This window comes from Panthera tigris, chromosome D1 (assembly GCF_018350195.1).
Source record: "Panthera tigris isolate Pti1 chromosome D1, P.tigris_Pti1_mat1.1, whole genome shotgun sequence".
Classification (NCBI taxonomy): Eukaryota; Metazoa; Chordata; class Mammalia; order Carnivora; family Felidae; genus Panthera; species Panthera tigris.
The window spans coordinates 108,013,815-108,035,385 of NC_056669.1; the positions used below are offsets into that span (position 1 = coordinate 108,013,815).

The 21,571-nt window shown below is 59.4% G+C and overlaps 3 protein-coding genes across 4 annotated transcripts; 1 reads left to right on the forward strand and 2 right to left on the reverse strand.

Annotated features, from left to right (window-relative positions):
• Positions 1–225: 225 nt before the first annotated feature.
• CFL1 (cofilin 1) lies at positions 226–3,786 on the reverse strand. Of its 2 annotated transcripts, none has more exons than XM_042958673.1 (4): positions 3,695–3,786; positions 1,456–1,763; positions 1,102–1,178; positions 226–886 (listed from the first exon to the last, which is right to left on the reverse strand). In XM_042958673.1, exons 1-4 carry the CDS (start codon positions 3,695–3,697, stop codon positions 774–776), a joined length of 501 nt encoding a protein of 166 aa, XP_042814607.1. In that variant the 5' UTR covers positions 3,698–3,786; the 3' UTR covers positions 226–773. The 2 variants fall into 2 exon arrangements, with proteins under 2 accessions (XP_042814607.1, XP_042814606.1); XM_042958672.1 differs by lacking the exon at positions 3,695–3,786 and adding an exon at positions 2,731–2,829.
• Positions 3,787–5,230: 1,444 nt separating this feature from the next.
• Positions 5,231–11,903, forward strand: MUS81 (MUS81 structure-specific endonuclease subunit). The gene is made up of 16 exons (XM_042958638.1): positions 5,231–6,424; positions 6,513–6,642; positions 6,883–6,968; positions 7,527–7,625; positions 7,748–7,816; positions 7,979–8,064; positions 8,573–8,713; positions 8,891–8,986; positions 9,076–9,197; positions 9,294–9,391; positions 9,960–10,076; positions 10,177–10,272; positions 10,438–10,566; positions 10,642–10,745; positions 11,306–11,389; positions 11,482–11,903. Exons 1-16 carry the CDS (start codon positions 6,290–6,292, stop codon positions 11,546–11,548), a joined length of 1,659 nt encoding a protein of 552 aa, XP_042814572.1. The 5' UTR covers positions 5,231–6,289; the 3' UTR covers positions 11,549–11,903.
• Positions 11,904–11,913: 10 nt separating this feature from the next.
• On the reverse strand, positions 11,914–19,411 carry EFEMP2 (EGF containing fibulin extracellular matrix protein 2). Its single transcript, XM_042958639.1, has 11 exons — positions 19,277–19,411; positions 18,835–18,952; positions 18,556–18,604; positions 17,710–17,916; positions 16,995–17,117; positions 16,408–16,524; positions 16,149–16,268; positions 14,625–14,744; positions 14,411–14,537; positions 13,750–13,945; positions 11,914–12,629 (listed from the first exon to the last, which is right to left on the reverse strand). Exons 2-11 carry the CDS (start codon positions 18,943–18,945, stop codon positions 12,468–12,470), a joined length of 1,332 nt encoding a protein of 443 aa, XP_042814573.1. The 5' UTR covers positions 18,946–18,952; positions 19,277–19,411; the 3' UTR covers positions 11,914–12,467.
• Positions 19,412–21,571: the final 2,160 nt, after the last annotated feature.

The following is a 21,571-nucleotide window of genomic DNA, read 5'->3' on the forward strand; positions in this document are numbered from 1 at the left end:
TCCTGTGACTGGCAGCGGGTGCACCCTGGCTCAGCCACCTCAACAGCCAGTTTGGCACCAGCTGCGGCACCACCTAGGAGTGTCAGAGGGGGGCTCTGCCAGTTGCTGGGGCCAAGTGAGGAGGGGGTGGGTGGAGCTCTGGTATAGAAAAGAGATGCTGCTCATTATCTCAGCACACCTCCCCCCAGCCCCAAGGTCCCTGGGGCCCCAACCCTGAAACAAACATCCCGTTAGTGAGCCTTTTTATTGTCGTGTGTGTGTTTGTTTTTTTTTTTAATTGAAGGTCCCTTACTGGTCCCGCCTCCATGAGTGGCGAAGACCAGGGGCAAAAGGGAGGGGAACCAGCGGCGCGAGGAGGGGTCATCTCCACAACATTCCATTTATACACAGAACTAAACAGACAAGCACAGAGTCACTATTGCGGTTAGAAGTTGGCAGCATGGGAAAAGGGAGGAACAGGTGGGGAATTGGGGCATCGTTAAAAAAAATACAGGCCCCCCCCAAACTGGGGTGCCTGGGGGGAACTTGGTCTGCTTCAACCCAACAGGAATCAGAAGATCAAAAGCAGTTTGGGAACGCCAGAACCGTCAGGGATGGAGGGAGGAGGAAGGTCCAGGGGGTGAGGGGGCTGTTTGGCAACTGGGGCGAAGGGATGGCCCTCCCCCTGCTGGGATCCCCCCAGCCCCTCCGGTCTGGCAGGAAGGGGGCAGCCTGCAACCCCCACGGGCAGGTCTGGGGCTGCCAGATGCTCCAGGCAGGGGGCTGGAGGGGGCTCACAAAGGCTTGCCCTCCAGGGAGATGACGGCGCTGCCCCCCAGTTTCTCGGCCAGGGTGCAGCGGTCCTTGACCTCCTCGTAGCAGTTTGCTTGTAATTCATGCTTGATCCCTGTGAGGAAGAATGAGAGCATCTGTGAGCAGGATGCACTGGGGGAGGGGAAGTCGGGGCTGGGAAGGAGCCAATCAGAACAGATGGTAGGGACAAGGTTACGTTCCAGCAGGCAGGGGAGAGGGGGGGAGGTATCTTGTGTACCATGCCATCCACCCCCCACCTGCAGCCAAAGCCTGAGCGAAGAGGCACATGGCACCAATGCCGGCCCTTACCCGTCAGCTTCTTCTTGATGGCGTCCTTGGAGCTGGCATAAATCATTTTGCTCTTGAGGGGTGCACATTCAGGTGCCCTGGAGGGAAAGAGAGTCAGAGAACATGCGACAAAATTCCCTCTTGGAGTCTAGCAAGTGCCCTCAAGTGGGAGAGGACCTCAAGAACCCCCTGAACTGGTCCTCAGCTTTCAAGCTTTTATCAAGTTCCTCTCTGACCAGTGTTTCGTTCCAACACCCTCCCCCCAAACACACACCTCTGGGTTAACCAGGAGCCACAGAGGTTCAATACTGAGAAGGAAGAGTGGGGCAGGGCCGGGGCAGGTGACAGGAGGGAGTGCCTGCATGAGGGTCTCACCAGAAGATAAACACCAGGTCCTCCTTCTTGCTCTCCTTGGTCTCGTAGGTGGCATCATAGAGGGCATAGCGGCAGTCCTTGTCTGGCAGCATCTTGACAAAGGTGGCGTAGGGGTCGTCTACAGTCTGGCCCACATCACCCACCAGGATCTCCTTGCCCTCCTCCAGGATGATGTTCTTCTTGTCCTCACTCAGGCAGAAGAGTACCGCCTTCTTGCGCTTCTTCACCTCCTCTGGTGTTGAGGACTTACGAACCTTCATGTCATTGAACACTTTGATGACACCATCGGAGACTGCCACACCAGAGGCCTGGAGAATGAGCCACATATACTTTACAAATGAAAGATTTCTGGGACTCCCTGTAAAGTCCCTTCTTCGCAATCTTAGGAGATCTGCATAGATGCCAACAAATACGGTCCTCAACCCCAAGAGCTCATCAATCCCCTTCCCAAGATAAATGTCACCATTTTCCCACCCAAGCCACTGTCCAAGAACTAGACAGGACACAACCCCAGAATGGCAATCACAGGAGAGACCTCTAATCATCGAATTCAACATCATCCTCCCCCACCGAACATCTTACAGCCTAGAAACTGCAGACGTGTGAAGACCAGAACCTTGGCTTTGATGTGAGCCCAGAATTAAAAGAACCCACAAGCTACTGACTCGTTTCTTAAAGTACTCAATTTCAGTTCCTGGATAAAAGTGCTGACTCAAAACTTCACACATAGGGAAAGGGGACCCAGGTACTCAAGTCGTAGATAGCCATCTCTTCTGCAAACAGAACCACAATGGTAGGTGAGACACCAATGAGTTCAACAACCCTCGCTAAGTCTTTCAGAACTACTCAATGCAGTTGTTACACAAACCATCCTCTTTCTTGCCGAGGTCTTCTTCAACCAAAGCAGAAATCACAATCCCTAATTAAGGCCCTGCCCCATAACCTCCCTGTCCTCCCGGAAAAATGCAGGACCCCAAGATCGCTGATAGAAGTTAGCAGGCCAAACCCAAGTGCCCACGGACCCCGAAAGCTTCTTAAACGTCTATTTTGGGCCATCCTGGGGGACACCCTCAACAAGAGAGGGTCTACCGCCCACAGTGAAATCAGCTGTGCCCCCCACTCCCGGAACTGCAGAAGCCGGCCACGTGACTCCGCCGCTTCCGGAGTAGGCGGAGAAAAGTGCTCGCCAGGGCCCGGCCCGTCCGGGCGAGAAAGCTGTGCCCGGAGGCAGTAGCACCCCCAGGGCCTCAACCCCAAGGAATCGCTTTTACCGACCGGCGTATCAGCCCCGTCCGCTGCCGGCTGGAGCCTTGGGCAAGTTACACAACCTTCAGTTCTCGTAGCCCTGGGGCCGAACATGGGGCGGGCGGGGTGGTTTCCGGGCGGTGCCCGCCTGGGTCACTTCCCCAAACTCGGCTCCACCCTCAGGCCCCATCCGGGAGAGCCGAAGGCCCCGCTGGTCCAGGGCTTCGGGCCCAGCGGAGGGGCCTGAGCGTATGCGCACGCGCCGGCCGACTGCGCCGTTCCAGCCTCTGCCGGATGTACGGAGCACACAACCCTGATCGCTTTGTGGGCTCCCTCGCTACGGATCAGAACGGTGATCTCCGCGGTGCAAACCCGCGGCTCCGTGTCGCGCGGTGCAAGCCCCTAATTCCAATCGCCAGTGCCTGGACCCCGACGCCCTCGCATCTCCATTGGCCCAACGCCCCCGCCCCTCCTGGGTGCAGACATCCTTGCCACCTGCTCTCGAGACAGACCCGCCAGTCGAGGGAGGGTGACGCGGAGACAGGAACAGCCCTTGGGTGGGGTGCGCGCGCCAAGACCGCTCGCGCGCTTTTCCTTCGCCGCCCCCCGGGCCGAGTTCCGATGCCGCATGCTCCTATCGAACGCGCGCCCCCGTGAACCGACTTGCCTCGGCGCGCGTCCCCGGCTGCTCCGCGAGGGGCGGGCGCGCGCGCGCCACGGACCCCTCCCCCACAGTCGGTGTCCGCGCGAGCGCACCAGCGCGGTGGGGGAGGGGAAGGGAGTCCAGGGGGCGCGCGAGCGTCGTCCGAGGCAGCCCTCCCCAGCGCCCGCGGGCGCGCACGCGCGTCCCAACGCCGCCCGCCCCTCGGTCCGAGACCCTCATCCCGCCCGGGGCGCTGGGGGAGGGGGTGCCGACGTCGCTCCCCCTTTCCCTCCCCCGCGCGCAGACCGACTCGCAGCCACCACCCCTCAGTCGCCATGGCCTGCTGCTCACCATGTTTCCGGAAGCGAAAGGGAGATAGCAAGGAGAGTCAGAAAAGACGAGAGCCGCTGCAGCTGCTGCCGGGATCCGACTGAACGCGGCCTCTCCCGGCCCCTTCCGTTTAGTATGAGCCGCACAATGAGGGGCGGGGCGGGCTTCCGGCGCCCTCCCCACGGGCCGACGGGAAGTGAAGTCCAAGGGTCCTGCGCCGTTCTCGGGCTCGCTGGGTAACGGAGTCTTTTTCGCCAGCAGGCCTCCCAGCGCCACATTGCATGCTGGGAAACGTAGTCCGAGGCAGCCACGAGGGGCGGGGCCATGGCACGGAGAGCGCGCCCATTGGCCCAATTTTCCAGGAAACGCTCAGCTGAGCAAAGGGCCCCGGCTCTAGGTAATGGGACCCGAAAATGAGTCGTCGACCTCGCCGCTCTTTATCCGCAGCGAAACTGTTTCCTAAGATCCATCTTGGCACTTTCTGGTCTGAAAATTTTGCTTTTCTGAATTGAAGCAACTTATTCATTGACCTGGAATCCAGTCCTAGAGCAAGGAGAATAGAAAGTGTAAGGCGTCTTCAATAAAAAATTTCTTGAGCACCCTTCATGTGCAAAGCCACTTGCATACTGAGAAAAGGCTATCTGCAACTTCGATTAAATTAGAACAAGAAAAAAAAAAAAAACCACCAGGGAAAGGCTACAAGGAAGTCTTTGAAAATAGAGCTTTGTCCTTTTTTTTTTAAAGATGTCTGACAAATTCACGGAACAATAAAGGGAGAAGGGCACGGTTTTGTGCGATCAATTCAGTTCAAAGATTTTGTGCTAGACACAGTGAAAAGGGGAAATAGATATTAAACCAGACTTGACTCTCGTTCTCGAGTTGACAGCCAGGCTTACGTCTAACTTAATACCCGGGAGAATTAAGACACAGCTTTGTGTGGGCCTGTGTTTCAAACAAAACGGATGAGGGTACGGGAGTTTTCGTTGGCCTCGAACAATGACAATGGCCATAAGCTCTACAGAAACACATAAAGAGTCGCAAACAAGGGAACTGGGGACATGGATCCCATCACTGGAATAAAGGATGTAAATGAAGGGTTGCAAGTCCGGTCTTCCCGACCGGCAGTGGGGGCCCCTCGCAGGGCATGCCGGGGATTGTAGTCAGAGACATCCTGCTGCACCGCCCACCAGCCGAGTTGCCTGGAGCCCCAGGTGGAGGCCGCCGCTCGACCCCCAGCCCCGTAAACGACCCTGCCAGAAAAGGAGGCTGGCTCCACTTTTCTCAAGCCTCGGGGAGTTTCCAAGAGCAACGAGGAGGGGGAGAGAGACTTCGAAGTTACCCTGGAGACGCGCTCCCGCCCGCCCCTAGCCACGGGATGCCCTAGATGTCCTTATTAGGACAAGAGACTAGAGGGGGTGGTGCCAAACCGAAAGCCCGATGGAGGCTCCTTATAAGGCAGCCTCGGGAGGGAGGCGGGAGTTCGGAGCTAGCTGCGGGGGGGAAGGGGGGGAGGAGGGCGTGCAGAATCGCGGCTGGGCGGAGTCTGAAGGGGCGGGCCTGGAGCTCCGGCGCCCTCCTCTCCGCTCCTCGAAGGCCCCAGACCTGCGCCTCGATACTTCCGTAAAACAGCTGGGGAAGGCTGTAACTTCCCGGCGAGATCCTCGAGCCGAATTCGGCTGTACTCGTCTCTCAACCTGGGTTCCTTTTGCATAAGCCTAAACCTAAACCTCCTTGAGGGTCTCTCATCTCCAATGAGTCACGAAAACGACATGTTCTCCCCTTCCACCCTTGTCCGGGCTCTTACCTCCAGTCGGTTCCCCTGAATCCAACCACATGCCCATCTCAGACTCCCTCCACACACCTGCCCTGAGTTCTAGCATTTCCTATTTGTCCCTTTTCAACTTGTTCTCTGTTCCCTTCCGTCCTCCTAGCTTTGGCCTTCCTAATACGTCCCCTATTTTGCGCCCCTCCCCCACTGCTGGGTATCCACGCTCCGCTCCCTCCCAGTTGAGGACCTCCGTTTCTTCGGAGGTCCTTCAGCATCTCCTACATTACCTTTGTATCTCCATCCCTGGAGCCCTTTCTAGATGTCCCTCCTGCAAATATATCTGTATTCATTTGTCCCTCCCCCCCCCCCCCACCTCTCCGTTTCTGAAAACCCCGTCTCCAGCCTCCTCAGCAAAGGTGAGACTGAAACTGACAGCCTCAGGTTACTCGGTGTTAAGCACCACCCCAGCCAGCCCTCCCAGCCACACGGGGGCGCTGTCCGCCTTCCTGTCTCGCACAAAGAGGACCCCACTCTTGAATCTGGGATGGAGGAAAGGGCGGGTCAAGGCTCCGAGGGTCTGGGTGGGGCCCGCCCCGAAGGCTGGTTTGGGCCGGGAGGGGCGAGGGGGTGAAAGGGTATAGAGAAAGCTCTCAGCGCCAACCACTTGGAGTACTGCAGGGGCGGGGAGGGCAGCGGAAGGCTCGTCTAGTTAGTACCCCGCGTGGGATCACGTGATTGGAGAGGTTCGGCCCTAACCCTTTCGAGTCAGGTGTTCGAATCCCGTCTCCAGAACTGGCGGCGTCCCGTTCCCGTCGGCGCGAGGCGCCAGAGGACCCGCCCTGGGGCTCATGGCAGCGCCGGTCCGCATGGGCCGGAAACGCCCGCTGCCGGTTTGCCCCAACCCGCTCTTCATACGCTGGCTAACCGAATGGCGGGACGAGGCAGCCAGTAGGGGGCGCCGAACGCAATTCGTGTTTCAGAAGGTGGGTCCCGGCTTAATGGGGACAGGTGCGGGCGGAACCAGACAACCAGGCCCGCCCTGACCTAGTACCGTACCCCCACCGCCGCCAGGCGCTGCGCTCCCTCCGGCGGTACCCACTGCCTCTGCGCAGCGGCAAGGAAGCAAAAATCTTACAACACTTCGGAGACAGGCTCTGCCGTATGCTGGATCAGCGGCTGCAGCAGCACAGAGCATCAGGCGGTGAGCGCTGGGGTCAGGAGTCGGTGGTCCCCGAGTCTCCCCCCGGGAGCAGTCTCCATAATCATCCGGTATGCCTTAGCTTCAGGCACCTCACTCATATCCAAGTTGCTATTTAAGCTCAGGCTAGTGGCTGGCTTACACACGGAGCCTCACCTGTCTCACCTACCACGTGAGCTGGCAGCGTCTCAGACCTTCCCACCTGTTGGATTCCGTGGGGTTGACTGTCTTCTGCTCCCGCAGGTGACCAGGCTCCAAGTTCACCATCTGGAGAGAAGAGTCCAGCCCCAGAAGGGCCACTTGCCACAGCCCAGGACTCTTCCGTGCCAGTGAGGAGTGGGCAAGGGTAGTGAAAAGGAAAACGGGAACAGCAGGAGTAAGATTTTGTGGCTTGGGGGACTTATCAGGCCTGGGTACAGATCTCCCACCAGTGATGCCTGGCCTTGGGCAAATGATTTATCCTCGTACTTCGTTTTCTCCTCTGTGGATGGAGATACCGAATGAAAACAGAGTCAGTTGAGGAGTTCCACGATCAGGCTATTCAGGGGGCCAAGCCCAGTAAGTCGTGGGCATTGCTATTGTTGGCTTTTCCTTACTACTTCTGTTGTGCAGTGGATGGTACAACTGAGGCTGGGTCAGGCCAGTTACACCCCTGACCCCCCCCCCCCTCCTGCTCCCATCCCCCACTCCAACCATCCACCGTTTCGCTGCAGCTTTTACAGGCCGGCCCATCATCTGAGCCATTTTACAGATAGGGAAACAGAGGCAGCTTGCGTGACTTGTCTGGAGCCAGGCGCTGAGATAGAACCTGAACCCCAGCCCTGCCAGGGATTCGGTCTCTGATGGCTGGTTGGTTTTCCTCTTCAAAGCCGCTGTGTATCTTTCAGGTTTCAGCCCAGCCCAAAGCAGGAGGCCGTGGCAGCTACCGGCCCACTCGGCACTCGGGAGCACGGGCAGTCCTGCTTCTGCTCTACAGGGAACACCTGGTGAGCGCTTGGTAGTCCCAGGAGTCAGGGGAAGTCAGGCAGTGGGGCGTGAGGCTCCTGGAAGCGACTGGACTGGCCCCAGTGCTGAACCCGCCTCGGTTACATTTCTGCCTTGGTTCCAGAATCCTAGTGGTCATGGCTTCCTGACCAAGGAGGAGCTTCTGCGGAGGTGTGCCCAGAAAACTCCCAGGGTGAGCACTGAGATGGGAAAGGGTGGAGCCGAGTGGCTCTTGATGAGACCCCGAGTCCACCAGAGACTTCTCTTCTTGGGAGCAAGCAGTGGTTTGGGGCCCAGGGAGCTGGACGTGTGGTAGTACCAGGAGCTTTCTAAGGGTCTCCTCCCCTGTGGACAGGCGGCCCCTGGGAGTGCTCGACCCTGGCCAGCCCTCCGCTCCCTCCTCCACAGGAACCTGGTTCTCAGGACACACCAACCAGCCAGGTAGGGTCAACTACAGGAGGTGCAGGGGGGGAGATGTGGTATGATGTTCCAAGTGGGGCCCTACAGTCACCCAGCTAATCTCAGGCCTCGTGCTGTTGAGATAGGTGGGGGAGGGAGGACTGTGCTCCCAGGAGCCCCCACTGTTGGAGTCCCAGCAGGATCCGAGAGGAGAGGGTGCCACAGGTTACTGTAAGAGCAGACAGGCTTTGCTGGAGGACACGGCATTTGTCGCGTCTCAGAACGTAGTGGGGAGAGACGCAGAAAAGGCGCTCCGGAGAGAGGGAAAGTGTCTGAGATGTGCTTGTTGCAGACTGAGAAATATCCCTGGGCAGGTCCACAGGATGCTGATCCGGGGAGCAAGAACACAGCATGGGGGCGTGGAAGCCACTGGACTTGTTTGTGCAGGGTCACCGAGGCTGGCGAGGCCAGCCTCGCTGGGGGCCGGCGGGAGAGCCTGCCAGGTGTGAGTGAAAAAGGGAGGTCTGTGTTCCTCTCCTCCATCTCCCAGGTACTCGTTGACCCCTGAGGGTCTGGAGCTGGCCCAGAAGCTGGCTGAGTCAGAGGGCCTGAGCTCACTGAATGTGGGCCCCGGACCAGAGGAGCCCCCTGGGGCGGAGCCAGAAGAGCCAGGAGCAGCCTCCGCTGAGCTGTGAGGAGGAGCGGGGAGGGGGACGACAGGGGAGAAAAAGGGGTCCCAGAAATGAGGCCAACCCTGTCTCCGTCAGCTATAGCTGAGCTGCCCACCCACTGTGGGTTGTCGGGGGGAACCTGCCTGGCACTGGTGTTCTGGCCTCAGACACACCAACGCCCCCTCCCCGCCTCGTAGTGGCGCCAGCGAAGGGAGTGCCCAGCAGCTGTCACTGGAGCTCAGGCCTGGAGAGTACAGGGTGCTGTTGTGTGTGGACATCGGTGAAGCCAAGGGGTGAGTGGGGTGGGGGAAGCGAGGGGGAGGATGCTGGGAGGCGGCACGATCAGGCGTCCTGATCTAGGCCTCTGGTCTCGCAACCCCAGGGCCGGGCACAGGCAAGAGCTGCTCCTCGAGCTACAGCGGCTGCGTGTCACCCACACGGTGCGCAAGCTGCACGTTGGGGACTTCGTGTGGGTGGCGCAGGAGACCGAGCCCGGAGACCCAGGTAAGGGGCATGGACGGAAGGGCAGGTAGCAGAGGCCGGGCCCGGTTGGGGGGTGGGACACGCAAGCCAATAGAACCCTTCTTGGCTTCCTGGCAGCGAGACCTGGGGAGCTCGTCCTGGACCACATCGTGGAGCGCAAGCGGCTGGACGACCTGAACAGCAGCATCATGGATGGCCGCTTCCACGAGCAGAAGGTTCCCGTACTGGCCTCACTGTGCTCCCAGTTCCCTGTCTGCTCTAGGGCTCCTCCTCAGCCCAGAGGAGCCCGGGGCACTTCCGGGTGGCCTCAAAGCAGAGTTCCCGTTAGAGGTGCACCCAAGCAGCCCCAAGATCCGACCCGTGGAGCCCCTGCAGGCACGCGGGAGGGGCTCAGGGTGACTGGACCGGACTGAGGAGCGTATTCGAGTACCCTCGGGCGGCCGGCCCCTGCAGTCCGGGATAAATAGGACCCAAAGCTCCAGGAGCGGGACGGAAGCAGCTCAGTCTCGGTGCCGGCTGCTGGGCTAACTGCGTAGTCAGGCCACGTGTAGGCCAACAGAGGTTTGAAGAACGGGCACCATTCAGAGACGGTGGAAGGGGTGTCCGTGCAACGAGAACGGTGCGAGCAAAGGTGGAGGCCGCTCTAAGACAGGCAGAGACGCTAGGGAGGATGAGGAGGTGGGTTGGTGGGCCCAGGGACCCGTGACGATTTTGAGCGTGACAGATAGACAGCTGGCAGGTGGGCATCCGGGCCTGACCCTGCCCGTCTGTCTGCCCCCTCAGTTCCGGCTGAAGCGCTGTGGCCTGGGGCACCGGATATACCTGGTGGAGGAGCACTGCTCGGCGAGAAACCTCAGCCTTCCGGAGAGCACGCTGCTGCAGGCTGTCACCAACACTCAGGTGAGCCGAGGGGGCAGGGCCAGGCTGGCAGGGACCCCGTGGTCCACGGCTCCCGCCAGGATCCCCTCCTTCTCTTGGGTGGGCTCCTCCTCTTCCCCAGGTCATCGACGGCTTCTTTGTGAAGCGGACGGCGGACGTTAAGGAGTCGGCTGCCTACCTGGCCCTCATGACGCGGGGCTTGCAGAGACTCTACCAGGTGAGCGGGTCTATTTGTCCTCGAGCCCTGGGCTTCCCCCAAGGAAGGTGAGGGAGCAAACCGTCTGTTTCTCAGGCCGGCTCACGGAGGCCTAGGATCGGGCAAGGACTGGCTGGGGGCCGTCCCCTAGAGCTCTGTCCTGGCCTCAGTTCCCTCTTCCCTCAGGGCCATACCCTACGCAGTCGCCCCTGGGGAACCTCCGGGGACCCTGAATCAAGGCCTGGGCCCTCTCCAGATCCTCTCTGCTCACTCCTCACCTTCAGTGACTTCAACGCGGGAGCCATCAAGAACAAGGTACTGCCTCTACCCAGCGCCGCCTTAGGTGGCCCGGCCCCGGACCACTCCTGATACAGTCCTCCCCCGTCCCAGGCCCAGTCAGTGCGCGAGGTGTTCGCCCGACAGCTGATGCAGGTGCGCGGTGTGAGTGGGGAGAAGGCAGCGGCCATAGTGGACCGGTACAGCACCCCTGCCAGGTAGGCCTGCAACAGAGCCCCTTAGGGGTCCTCTGCCTCTGCCCTACCTGCGTGGAATCCAGCTCAACCAGTGCTTTGCAGGGGGGTCTGGCTCTTCGAGGGCTGGACAGACCCGACTGAGTTCACGGAGAGGAGTTAGTGGACGTCAGATGGTAAGGAAAACAGAGCCAGCTAGGACCAGACAGTATCTCAGCCACTAAGAGGGAGGGAGGAGGGAGGGAAGGGAGGGAGACATTCTGCCTGGTGCAGCAGAGAAGGCTTCTGGAGGAGGGGTTGGGCCATGAAGACTGGGCCAAGAATGGCCATACTTGGAGAACATTTGCAGCAGCACGAAGGGAGTGTGAGCTGGATAGAACAGGGCCTTGAATGCCAGGCTCAGGAAGTGTAGCAGTGGTCCTGACCCCTCTACCCCATGCTGACCTCTTCTGCCTGTCCCCCGTGATGCTGACCTCACCACTCAAAGTGGGCCAGCTGTCCGCTGTTGTCAAGCTTTAGAAACTCAAACACCACCCCCCCCCCAGCCTACTGGCCGCCTATGACGCCTGTGCCCCCCCCCCCAGCCTACTGGCCGCCTATGATGCCTGTGCCACCCCCAAGGAACAGGAGTTGCTGCTGAGCACCATCAAGTGCGGCCAACTGCAGAGGTGACGGCAAGGAAAAGGACCCAGAGGGAGTGGCTGGGGCTGGGTTGCTCTGGCCCGGGGCCTGAGCCTCACCTGCCTCTCTCTTTGTGCAGGAATCTGGGACCCGCTCTGAGCAGGACCTTGTCCCAGCTCTACTGCAGCCACGGCCCCCTGACCTGAGCCATGCCACGAGGCCGACTCCAGCCCCCACCTTCACAGGCTAGCCAGCCTTTTAATCGGAATCTTTTGGGCTACGATAAAAGTGTAACTATTTGCAGCCTTGTGTATTATGAGGGTGGTGCCAGGCCCCAGGGGCCTTGTGAAATATCCAGGCAGGAACTGGGGAGACCAGCAGGTCCGGTGATTTTTAAACTGAGCTCCTTAGGACCCTAGGGCTCCCTGGTGGAGCACTGAGACCACCCGGGAGATGGAGTAAGCAAGGCACTGCAGCTTGGAATCTAGTCCTAGGTCATCAGACTTCCCTGATCAAATAAAATTTCCTTCGATGAGAGGTTCTGGAGTTTGGAAAAGAAAAGTTTGAAAAGCACTCATAGTCTGATTGCCTCATTTTATGGATTGGAAGACAGAGGCCCGGGAAGCCACGAGGGTCGAGCCAAGTTGACAGTTTGAGGCCAAGCTGGGATTGAAACCCAAGGCTTCCATCGTCTACAGTGGGGTTTCCCAGGCCCCCTGTAGACCAGTCAAACCCCAGTTTCTGGGCTGGGTCCTGGAGTCTGCAGCCTCATTACCTCCTACCTTCTCAGAGCGATTCTAATGTGCGTGGTACCTAGACCAATCCTGGCTTGGGGCTGCAGTTCCCGGTTCTTATCCATGGGGCCCTCTCAGCCTGAACAGAGACACCCCCCCTGTGGGTGGTGGACCCTCCTCCCACAGCCTGGTCCCTTCCCCGGTCTGGGGTTCACTACAATGTGACCCACCCCCCTCAGCCACCAGGACTCCTTCTTTCTCCCTTTATTGCCTTTCTCTTTCTACTCTTCACAACAGCATCTTCCCTTTTAGCCGAACACAGTCATCCCTGAGCCCCCGGCTCTTCGGCTACAGGAAACCTCTCCCTCCCTGAGGGCTCCCCACCCACACCTCAGAAAGTGTAGGCCCCCACGAAGACGGTGAGTCTCAGTACAGAGCTGGCCCGGTAGCTCATGAGGGAGTTCATGGTGACCATCTCGAGGTCCAGCACGTACTCCCGGGGGCCTGTCACAGGCCGGGCGAGGACCAGCATGGCGCTGACATTGTTGATTTGCTGCAGGGCACAGTGGGTGGGGGGACATGCAGATTGTGTCAACCTACGTGCCAAGACCCTGCCCTGGCATCCCCTCCCTGTCCCTTTTCCTGCACCCACAACCAGTTTGCTTTGAAGTAGAAAGCCCTAGCCAGGCTGGGACTCCAGGCCCTCATCTGGCTCTGTGACACCCTTGACATCTCCTCTCTCGTGCCCCCAGGCTCCTGCCCTCAGAGATCTCCCACTGGTGGGGCGCCTGGGTGGCTCGGTGGTTTAAGCGTCTGACTCTTGGTTTGGGCTCAAGTTGTGAACTCACGGTTCGTGGGTTCGAGCCCTGCATTGGGCTTCACGAAGACAGCGCGGGGCCTGCTTGGGATTCTCTCTCTTTCCCTCTCTCTCTCTGCCTTTCCCCTGCTCATGCCATCTCCCTCAAAATAAATAAACTTAAAAAAGAGAGAGAGAGCGATCCACCACTGGTATTCTTCCCACCTTTCCCATCTAGTTCTTTTGTCTAACCGGGGTCAACTGATGACTCAAGGTGAGGGTGGGAGACTCTTGGGAGTGGTGGGGCCTTTGGTGACCTGGAGGAGGCCGACTTCCCTTCAGAACATTCAGTTTGGGAAAGAGAAAACAACTGATATCCGACAAACCCTTGGACCCCTCTTGTTGTCAGTCACACCAGGACCCCTCCCTCCTATGGTTCCACAGGCAGAGAGCTGGACTCTTGTACCGCAGGCCCCCGCACCAACCCCCACTGCCTCTCTCTCCAAGGCCCAGCTTCATCGGTTTGCCTTCCTCAGACTCCGCTGCATCTGTCACCTGGGCTGGCCTCTCATGCCAGTGCCTTGTTCTAAAGGTGAAGAAATTTGAGGCCAGATATGGAAGCCGGTGCAGGGACTCAAACCCCAGCGTCCGAAGGCCCCGTTAGAACTGTATTTAACAACCTGCAGTTTGTGCCAAGGGAATTTAGAATACCCCTACCTTTCTACAGAAATTGCACCTCCCAGGGGGCAGGGCTTTGAAAGAAGAGGCGGGACATGGTGATAAAGCCGAGTCTCCCACTTAGGGTTTCCTGGAATTCAATTTTGGATTATGCATATCAGTTGAAGTTAGGGGAGTTGGAGTTAGGGGAAAGCCTTACCCTAATGTAGAAGTCCCCCTGCGAGTTTCCCGCACGGATCTGAAAGGCATTGTAGGCGCCAGGGTAGACAGAGGTCGCTTGGATCTGGAACACATCGGCGGGCACGCTCCGCTCCGAGGTGATGCTCATGTAGCGGTGTACAATGGACGAGGGCTGCTCCCGGCACAGGGGGTTGGAGGCCGGACAGAGGCAGCGACTAGAGGCCCGGAGACGAGGACATGAATGAGGTCCTAGCCCATACCCCAGGTTTGGCCCCAACCCTAGAAATAGGGATCCCCAGGGGCGCCTGGGTGGCTCAGCCGGTTAAGTGTCCGACTTCAGCTCAGGTCACGATCTCACGGTTTGTGAGTTCGAGCCCCGCATCGGGCTCTGTGCCGACAGCTCGGAGCCTGGAGCCTGCTTCCGATTCTGTGTCTCCCTCTCTCTCTGCCCCTCCCCGCTCATGCTCTCGCGCGCTCTGTCTCAAAAGTAAATATTAAAAAAATAATAATAAGTGGGGATCCCCAAAGGATCCTCCCGCTCCTGCTAGAACAGTATGCATGGTTTAGCCATGACGGACTACAACTCCCATCGGCCCTCGAGGCACTAGCCAGGCAGAATAGCAGAGGCCTCTGAGCGTTGCAGTTTCTGGGGCAGGGGGGAGCTGTGCGAGTGGACTCACTTGTCCGACACCTGGACGTAGGGCTCCACGCAGCGGTTGGTGTCCACGCAGCGGTAGCCCCCGTGGAAGTTGACACAGGTTTGGGCCTCAGAGCACTGGTGTGTGCCCGACTCGCACTCATCAATGTCTGTGTCAGGGGAAAGGGGCTGGAACCCAGACGTCAGGCCACCAGCCCCCGATACCACCCTGCCCGCCCCACCGGGGCAGCCCGTACCCTGGCAGAGACGCGTGGCCAGAAGCTGGTAGCCCTGCGGGCAATGACAGGAGAAGCGGCCGGGTTCGTTGACACAGCGGTACTGGCAGAGGTAACTGGAGTAGCTGCACTCATCGATATCTGAGGGAGAGTGGGGAGGAGGGCTCTGGGCCAAGGGCAATCCTCTCGATCCGGTCCCACGGACAACCGGTTACGGAGAGAGCCCCGGCCCGATGTCAGGCTCAGTGTGGAAAGACAGAGGGGGGTGAGACCAGCCTAGCAAAGCTCAGTAAGGGGACAGAGGATTCAAAGAAACATCTGCCCAGACCGCCCAGCCCACAGGCCTCTCTGCCCCAGCACCGCAAGGCGATGCTAAACGAGAGCACTGGGAATCTATAGGTTTGGCAACTCGCCCAATTCCTGCAACCCACAGTCAGCCTAAGCATACGGTCCCGTCCCACCAACTGCGAGCTGCACAGGCAGGAGCCAGGTTTTCTGCTCTGGCCCTCCTCATGATGCCCAGCACCGAGCCGGGTATCAGTGGGGCCTTACACAGCGGCAAAGCAGGACATAAACAGGGTACATGGCCAGCTGACAGGGAGTGAGAAGTCCGGAGCGGAACCCTGGTGCCATCTTACCCTAGCTGTATGACCCTGGGCAAGTCACGTAACCTCTCTTTGTTTGAAGGATGTTATGCTTACTTTTTTTTTTTTTTTAACAATCCTCCCACTAAAGCTCAGGGGAGATATTCCCATGCTCGTTTTGCAGAGGAAGGAAACATTCATACTTACATCAAAGGGTTGTTGGCAGGATTAAATGTGGCCAAGTATGTACAGGAAATGCACTGCACAGGCAAGGTTCTCAATAAATGGTAGTTCGCCTTAAAACGTCGTGGCCTGGGGGGCTCAGTCAGTTAAGCATCTGACTCTTGGTTTCGGCTCAGGTCATGATCTCACGGTTCGTGGGATCGAGCCCCGTGTCGGACTCTGGACTGCCAGTTCAGAGCCTGCTTGGGACTCTCTGTCTCTCTCTCTCTCTCCGCCCCTCCCCCAACTCGCTCTGTCTCTGTCTCTCTCAAAATGAATAAATACACTTAAAAAAAAAAAACACAAAACCACGTTGTGGCTTGGAACTTGATGAAGCCTGTCTTGTCACTCCCCACATAATCCTCAAGACAACCCCATTTTACAGAAGTAATGGGCTCAAAAGAGTGGCTTGCCCTGGTCCAGGATTCGAATGCAGGGCAACCTGACCCGCAAAGAGGGGAGGACCCACGTCCTTTGTGGGTCTCCCCGCCGAGCTTGAGCTTCCGTGCTTCCTGCTGCTCCCCTCTGGGCCTTCCCGCCCCAGCTGGGAGTCCTGGTGGGCGGGTCTGCAGGTGCCCTACGATCAGCCCCAGGGTGGAATACACAGGAGGTACACGAGGGCAGAACGGATGTGACCCGGAGGCGTCCAAAGGACCACCGACCGTGTGGCAGAAAACACGGCATGGCGCGGGACCCGGGACAGCAACAGAGGCACAGGTGGTCGATGCCGAGCTCTCACCATTGCAGGAAAAGCCATCCCGATGCAGCTCGTAGCCCTGGTGGCAGCGACACAGGAAGGTCCCATAGGAATTGAAGCAGCGCTGCTCACACGGAGCCCCCATGTCGCATTCGTTCACATCTGCAAGTGCAGGGCAAAATGGGAGGGGTGAAAGCCAGGAAGCAGCCCGCTTTACCTAGGCCGCTCAGAAAGAGAGCTCCTCTGCCCCGTACCACCCTGCCCAGGATCCAGGAGCTGGCTCGGCCCGGCCCAGCCTCACCTACACAGGAGCGGTTGTTGGGCCCCAGCTGGAATCCCGGCTCGCACTGGCAGCGAAAGGAGCCGGGCAGGTTGACACAGCGGTGCTGGCAGTAGCGGTAACGGCACTCGTCGATATCTGCGGTGGAGGAAGAGGAAAGAGCGCAGAGGGCACAAGTCACGCGGGCCTCGAGGCCTCACCACTGATAGTCTTTTTTTTTTTTGAGAGAGAGAGTGCGCAAGTTGGGGAAGGACAGAGAGAGGGGGGCAGATGAACCCAAGTGGGCTCCGTGCTGACAGCCTGACGCGAGGCTCGATCTCACAAACCGTGAGACCGTGACCTGAGCCAGAGTTGGATGCTTAACCGACTGAGCCACCGAGGCACCCCCTCACCGCCCACAGTCTTGCCTGGGGCCGGGGGCGGGGGCTGGGTTGGGCCAGGTCAGCCAGGACTCAGACATATACCCTCACGGTCCCGTGACTGGCGACAGGAAGGCAGAGGTGGCGGGGGACCGGGGCAAAGCCTGACGGTGGGCCAGAACAGGTGCAAGGTGAGAGCCAGGCCAAGGGCACCAGGCAGAGACTAGAGGGTCTGTTCCCCGGACTCACCTACACATTCGGGCCCGATCTTTCGATAGCCATCGGGGCAGGTACACTGGTAGGAGCCAGGTAGGTTATGGCACTCCTGGCTGGGGCGGCAGTCATGCAGGGCCTGGGCACACTCGTCCACGTCTGCAGGAGACACCATTCAGCCCCCACTTGGGAGCCCATGCACCACCCACCATGACAGATACCTCAACACGGGAAGACACGGGTCAGGTACCACTCACGGGGTGTGTGAGTTAAACCAGAACTCTCAAAAAAGGAGCTCACGGATTCGACTCAACAGTCCGTCAGCCTGGGAGCCAACAGGAAGGGCACCCCTCACCTGTGACATTCCCATGCCAGAGGGGCATTAGGAGGTAAGGCCCTGCCCATACTCCCAGGAACACTGATTCCAGGGCCTTCCTCCAAAGCCCGTGGCACCCAGAAGCGGGGTCCAGATCAGGAAGAGGGTAGAAGACAGAAGCTGAGAAGCAGAGCTCTTGCAGTGTGTGTCCAGCAATCGGGGAGGGGGCTCCAGATGCTGGCTGGAGCAGTGGGACAGGAGCAGGGGCCACGTGTGGTGGCAGGCCCCACACAAAGCGAGGATCTGGATGGCATCCCAGTAGCCCTGAAGAGGCTTTCGAGCAAGGGAGGAACTGAGGTCTGAGTTTTTAAGATGCAGTGACAGATGCTTGGTAGGAGGACTGGAAGTCCCCGAGTCAGGGTGACCCTCACTCACCCACACAGCGCTCTTGCTCATCAGGTTCATAGCCTGGTAGGCAGGGGTTGGGATGTTCAGCAGGGGGCACCGGTGGTGGTGGTCCCTCGCCGTGAAGGTCATTGATGACAGCGGCTGAGCGGGGCAGGCACAGGTAGCCCCCATAGTGGTTGATGCATTTCATCTCCCCCTTGCAGGCCTCGGGGATGGTCAGGCACTCGTTGACATCTGTAGAGAGGGGCCTGCTGGGCACAGCCAGTCTCCTGGGCTGGCCGTGGGGTGGGTGGCAGGCAGGAGCCCAGCTTGGCCTTCTATAAGCTGTGTGACCCAGGCAAGGCCTTCCCTCTCTATTCAACAAGCTAAAGGTGCTTGCCCAGGACCCTTCCCCAAGCCTGCCAGGGCTGATGGCGGGGCGGGGTGGCCGTTCCCATAGTCCCCCCCCCCCCATTCTCTTCCCCCAAGAGGGTCTCTATCCCTCCCCAAAACCCTGGCCCTGGCTCAGCCCAAGAGTGATGTGCAGGCCTCCTCACCCACCCCACAGACACTGCCCTCCCAGGACATGATGGGACAAAGCTACATAGAAGAGTGATTAGAGGTGCCAGGACCCAACTCCTCTGGGCAGTGCCCTGTTTGTTCTCCTGCCTACTGAGGGGTGGGGGCAGGGTGTCCTGAGTTTCTCTGAGAGGGAGGGGCCTGCATGGCTTCTCCACCCCTAACTGAGCTGGCCCCCAGGGAATCAGAGCTGGCTTCCGCCAAGCCAAGCTGGGCAGAGGACAGGTCATCGGGCTCCCAGTGCTGCTCTCGGAGCTGAGGCCGCAATCCCCTTCCCAGTTCCTGGGGATGGGTCCGTCCCCCAGGCGCACTCACCCCGGCAGTGCTGGCTGTCAGGGTCCCACTCATAGCCATCTGTGCATTCCTATAAAGGGACCAGAGATGGCCAGTAGTCCTTCCCAGTCCCCTTCAAACGACCAGGCCAAGATCAGGGCCTGAGCCTGGCCACCCTCCCAGCCTGCTCCAAACAATGGCCCCCCAGCCGCTTCACCAACCAGGGGAGGGGAGAATCGTCCCCAGCAGCAGCCACCCCAGGATCCTGGTCTCTGTGTCCCTACCCAGCCCATCCCAGGCCAGTGGCCCCACGGTCCCCACCGTGTAGCTGTCGGGCTCCTCCGAATCCTGGGGAGATGCTGTCCCCAAAAGCAACAGCAGCAGCGCCCAGAGCAGTAGAGAGCCGGGGAGGCAGGAGGCGAAGGGGAGCATCCTGGGGCTGGGAGGTGGTGGGCGAGGGGGTGGGGTGGGAGGTGATTAGGGAACTTCTGCCACGCACCCCCCATTCCCTGTACCGGGACTCCGAGCCCTGGCCCGAGCCGCCTCCCGCTCGGGACTGTGCTTGGGGCCCCGGAGCTTCCCAGGGCCGCGGGCCCACTCCTCCCGCAGGCCGGGGTTCGGGGCCCACCCGCCCCGGGGCCACCCCGCCCCCGCCCGGTCCCCCTGTGGCGCGGGCCGAGGAGCGCGGGCCTCTCGGCTCTGCGCTGACGCCGACTCGGCCGAGACTCCGGCTCGCGCCCTCCCCCCACGGACGGCCACTCACTTGAGCCCGCGACGCCCCCGCGGCCCGGGTCTCCGGAGGCTCGGCTGGTTCGGGCAGTGCCTGAGGGCAGACGGACGGGCGGACGCCGCAGCTCCCTGGACGCGCGGCCCCAGGAAGCGCCCCCCGCCCGCCCGCCCGCCCGCCGCGGCGCGGCCCACCCCGGCGCCTCCGCCCGCCCCTCGGCGGATTCCTGAGCCCGCGCCAGGGGGAGGGACCCCGACCCCCCGCTTCTCCGCCCCCGGCCAGCCGCAGGCCCCCACCCGGTCCCCCGCGGCGCTGCCCGGAGCCGCCTCCCGGCACAGGGCCAGGGTCCCCCTAGCGCCCGATCCTGGGGGCATGGCCTTGATGCCAGGCCCCCAGACCCAACCAGGGGAACCCCCAGGCCCTCACTTTGCGCACCCCAGAATGTCATCCTGTGCACCTGGATCCTAATCTGGGCTCCTAGAATTCCATCCTGTGCACCCACATCTAAACGCCGGGGCCTCCACACTCTGCGCCTCCCAGAAAGTCATCCTGGGCACCTGGACCCCACCTAATCCCGGGGCTTCCGGACCCTCACTCTACGCCCTCCAGAATTTTATTCCGTGTACCCGGACAGTCACTCTGTAAACACCAAAATTTCATTCAGGGTCCCCAGACCCTCGCCTGAGGACGTTCCCAGGCCCAGAACTGTTCATGTCTGTCCCTTCTCGCCTCCATCTCTAGGGCTGTCAGCCAGGTGGTCCCTTCACTCCAGGACCGCCTCCTCCGAACAACCCATCTGGGAAACTACAGCAGTTTGGAAGCGGGGGCGGCAGTTCCCTTTTGGCCCAGAATGAATGGAAGCCCCTGAGAAGGCGGGCAGGGCTGAACTTGGGCGCACAGGACGCCAGGGTCCGGGGCCAGTGCCTTACCGGCCCTCCTCCCACCCAAACGCGTCCCCCGCCCTCCCCCGCCACCTCGGGGTTCGGCCTTCTCTCCCGAGCAGGGCGCGCCTTTCGGGGAGGAGTTTAGGCGGAGTTGGCTCCCAGGAAGGGGCGGGGCCTCGTCCTGCCCACGTCTCAGGGCGGGGCCAGACGGGAAAGGGCAGCGAGTGCAGGGATCTCCCGCGTGGGGCCGAAGACGTGCGGGAACTGTTGAGCCCTCCCTTCCCTTTCCCACCCTTGTTTATCCTCACGATCGCCCCCAGTGCGGCCCCGCCCAGGAAGAGGGTGTGCCGACGGGGGCACGTGGGTACCGATATCAGCCCTTGGGGTTCATTGAAGAGTGTACCCTCCACCCCCCAGACCCTTCCCAGCCACAGGGGCGAGGACGCTAACAACAATAGCTCTTTGAAACCAAAAAGACAGACAATAACAAGTGTTGGCGAGGATACGAAGGAATTGGAACCCTCATACACTGTGGTCCTCTTCGAAAAAGTTTGGAAGGACCTCAGAGTGTTACCACATGACCCGGAACTTTCACGCCCATGTATATACATACCCAAGGGAATTGGAAACCTGTGTCCATAGGAAAAGATCTATACACAACACTCAGAGCAACGCCATTCATAAAACCAAAATGTAGAAACAATCTAATGCCCATTAATTGATGAATGGATAAACAAAATGTGGTAATATGATGGAATGTTATTCAGCCACAAAAAAGAATGAAGTACTGATATGTGCTCCGAGGATAAATCTTGAAAAAATACTACACAAGGTGAAAGAAGCCAGACACAACGGTCCTCATATCCCATATATATGACATCCGGAATGGACAAATCTGGGTGACAAATTAGGGTTTGCCAGGGGAAGGGAGGGCTAATGGACATGGGTTTCTTTTGGGGTGATGAAAATACTCTGAAACCAGATGGTGGTGATGGTTGCACAATTATGCAAATACACTAAAACCACTGAATTGTACGCTTTAAAAGGGTGAATTTTATGGCATCTGAATTATGTCTCAATAAAGCGGTAGTTAAAAAATAACCAAAGTAATAGTTCTTAGGGCACCTGGGTGGCTCGGTTAAGTGGCCGACTTCGGCTCAGGTCACGATCTCTTAGTTTGTGAGTTCCCGCATTGGGCTCCGTGCGGATCCTGCTTGGAATTCTCTCTCTCTCTCCCTCCCTCTCTGCCCCTCCCGACTCTATCTAAAAAATAAATAAACTTAAAAAAATGGGGTGCCTGGGTGGCTTTCAGTTGCGTGTCCAACTTCAGCTCAGGTCACGATCTCACGGTTCATGAGTTCAAGCCCCGCATAGGGCTCGCTGCTGTCAGGACCAAGCCCGCTTCAGATCCTCTGTCCCCCTCTCTCTCTCTGCCCCTCCTCTGTGC

Coding starts and splice junctions, on each gene's coding strand:
- CFL1 (XM_042958672.1), bottom strand. CDS start 2,814: ATGTTCGGCCCCAGGGCTACGAGAACTGAAGGTTGTGTAACTTGCCCA. Junction 1,764..2,730: donor CGGACGGGGCTGATACGCCG/GTCGGTAAAAGC, acceptor CTCATTCTCCAG/GCCTCTGGTGTGGCAGTCTC. Junction 887..1,101: donor CATCAAGAAGAAGCTGACGG/GTAAGGGCCGGC, acceptor TCTTCCTCACAG/GGATCAAGCATGAATTACAA.
- MUS81 (XM_042958638.1), top strand. CDS start 6,290: ATGGCAGCGCCGGTCCGCATGGGCCGGAAACGCCCGCTGCCGGTTTGC. Junction 7,626..7,747: donor TGCTCTACAGGGAACACCTG/GTGAGCGCTTGG, acceptor CCTTGGTTCCAG/AATCCTAGTGGTCATGGCTT. Junction 7,817..7,978: donor GTGCCCAGAAAACTCCCAGG/GTGAGCACTGAG, acceptor CCCTGTGGACAG/GCGGCCCCTGGGAGTGCTCG.
- EFEMP2 (XM_042958639.1), bottom strand. CDS start 18,945: ATGCTCCCCTTCGCCTCCTGCCTCCCCGGCTCTCTACTGCTCTGGGCG. Junction 17,917..18,555: donor TGACAGCCAGCACTGCCGGG/GTGAGTGCGCCT, acceptor CCCTCTCTACAG/ATGTCAACGAGTGCCTGACC. Junction 17,118..17,709: donor TGAGCAAGAGCGCTGTGTGG/GTGAGTGAGGGT, acceptor TGTCTCCTGCAG/ACGTGGACGAGTGTGCCCAG.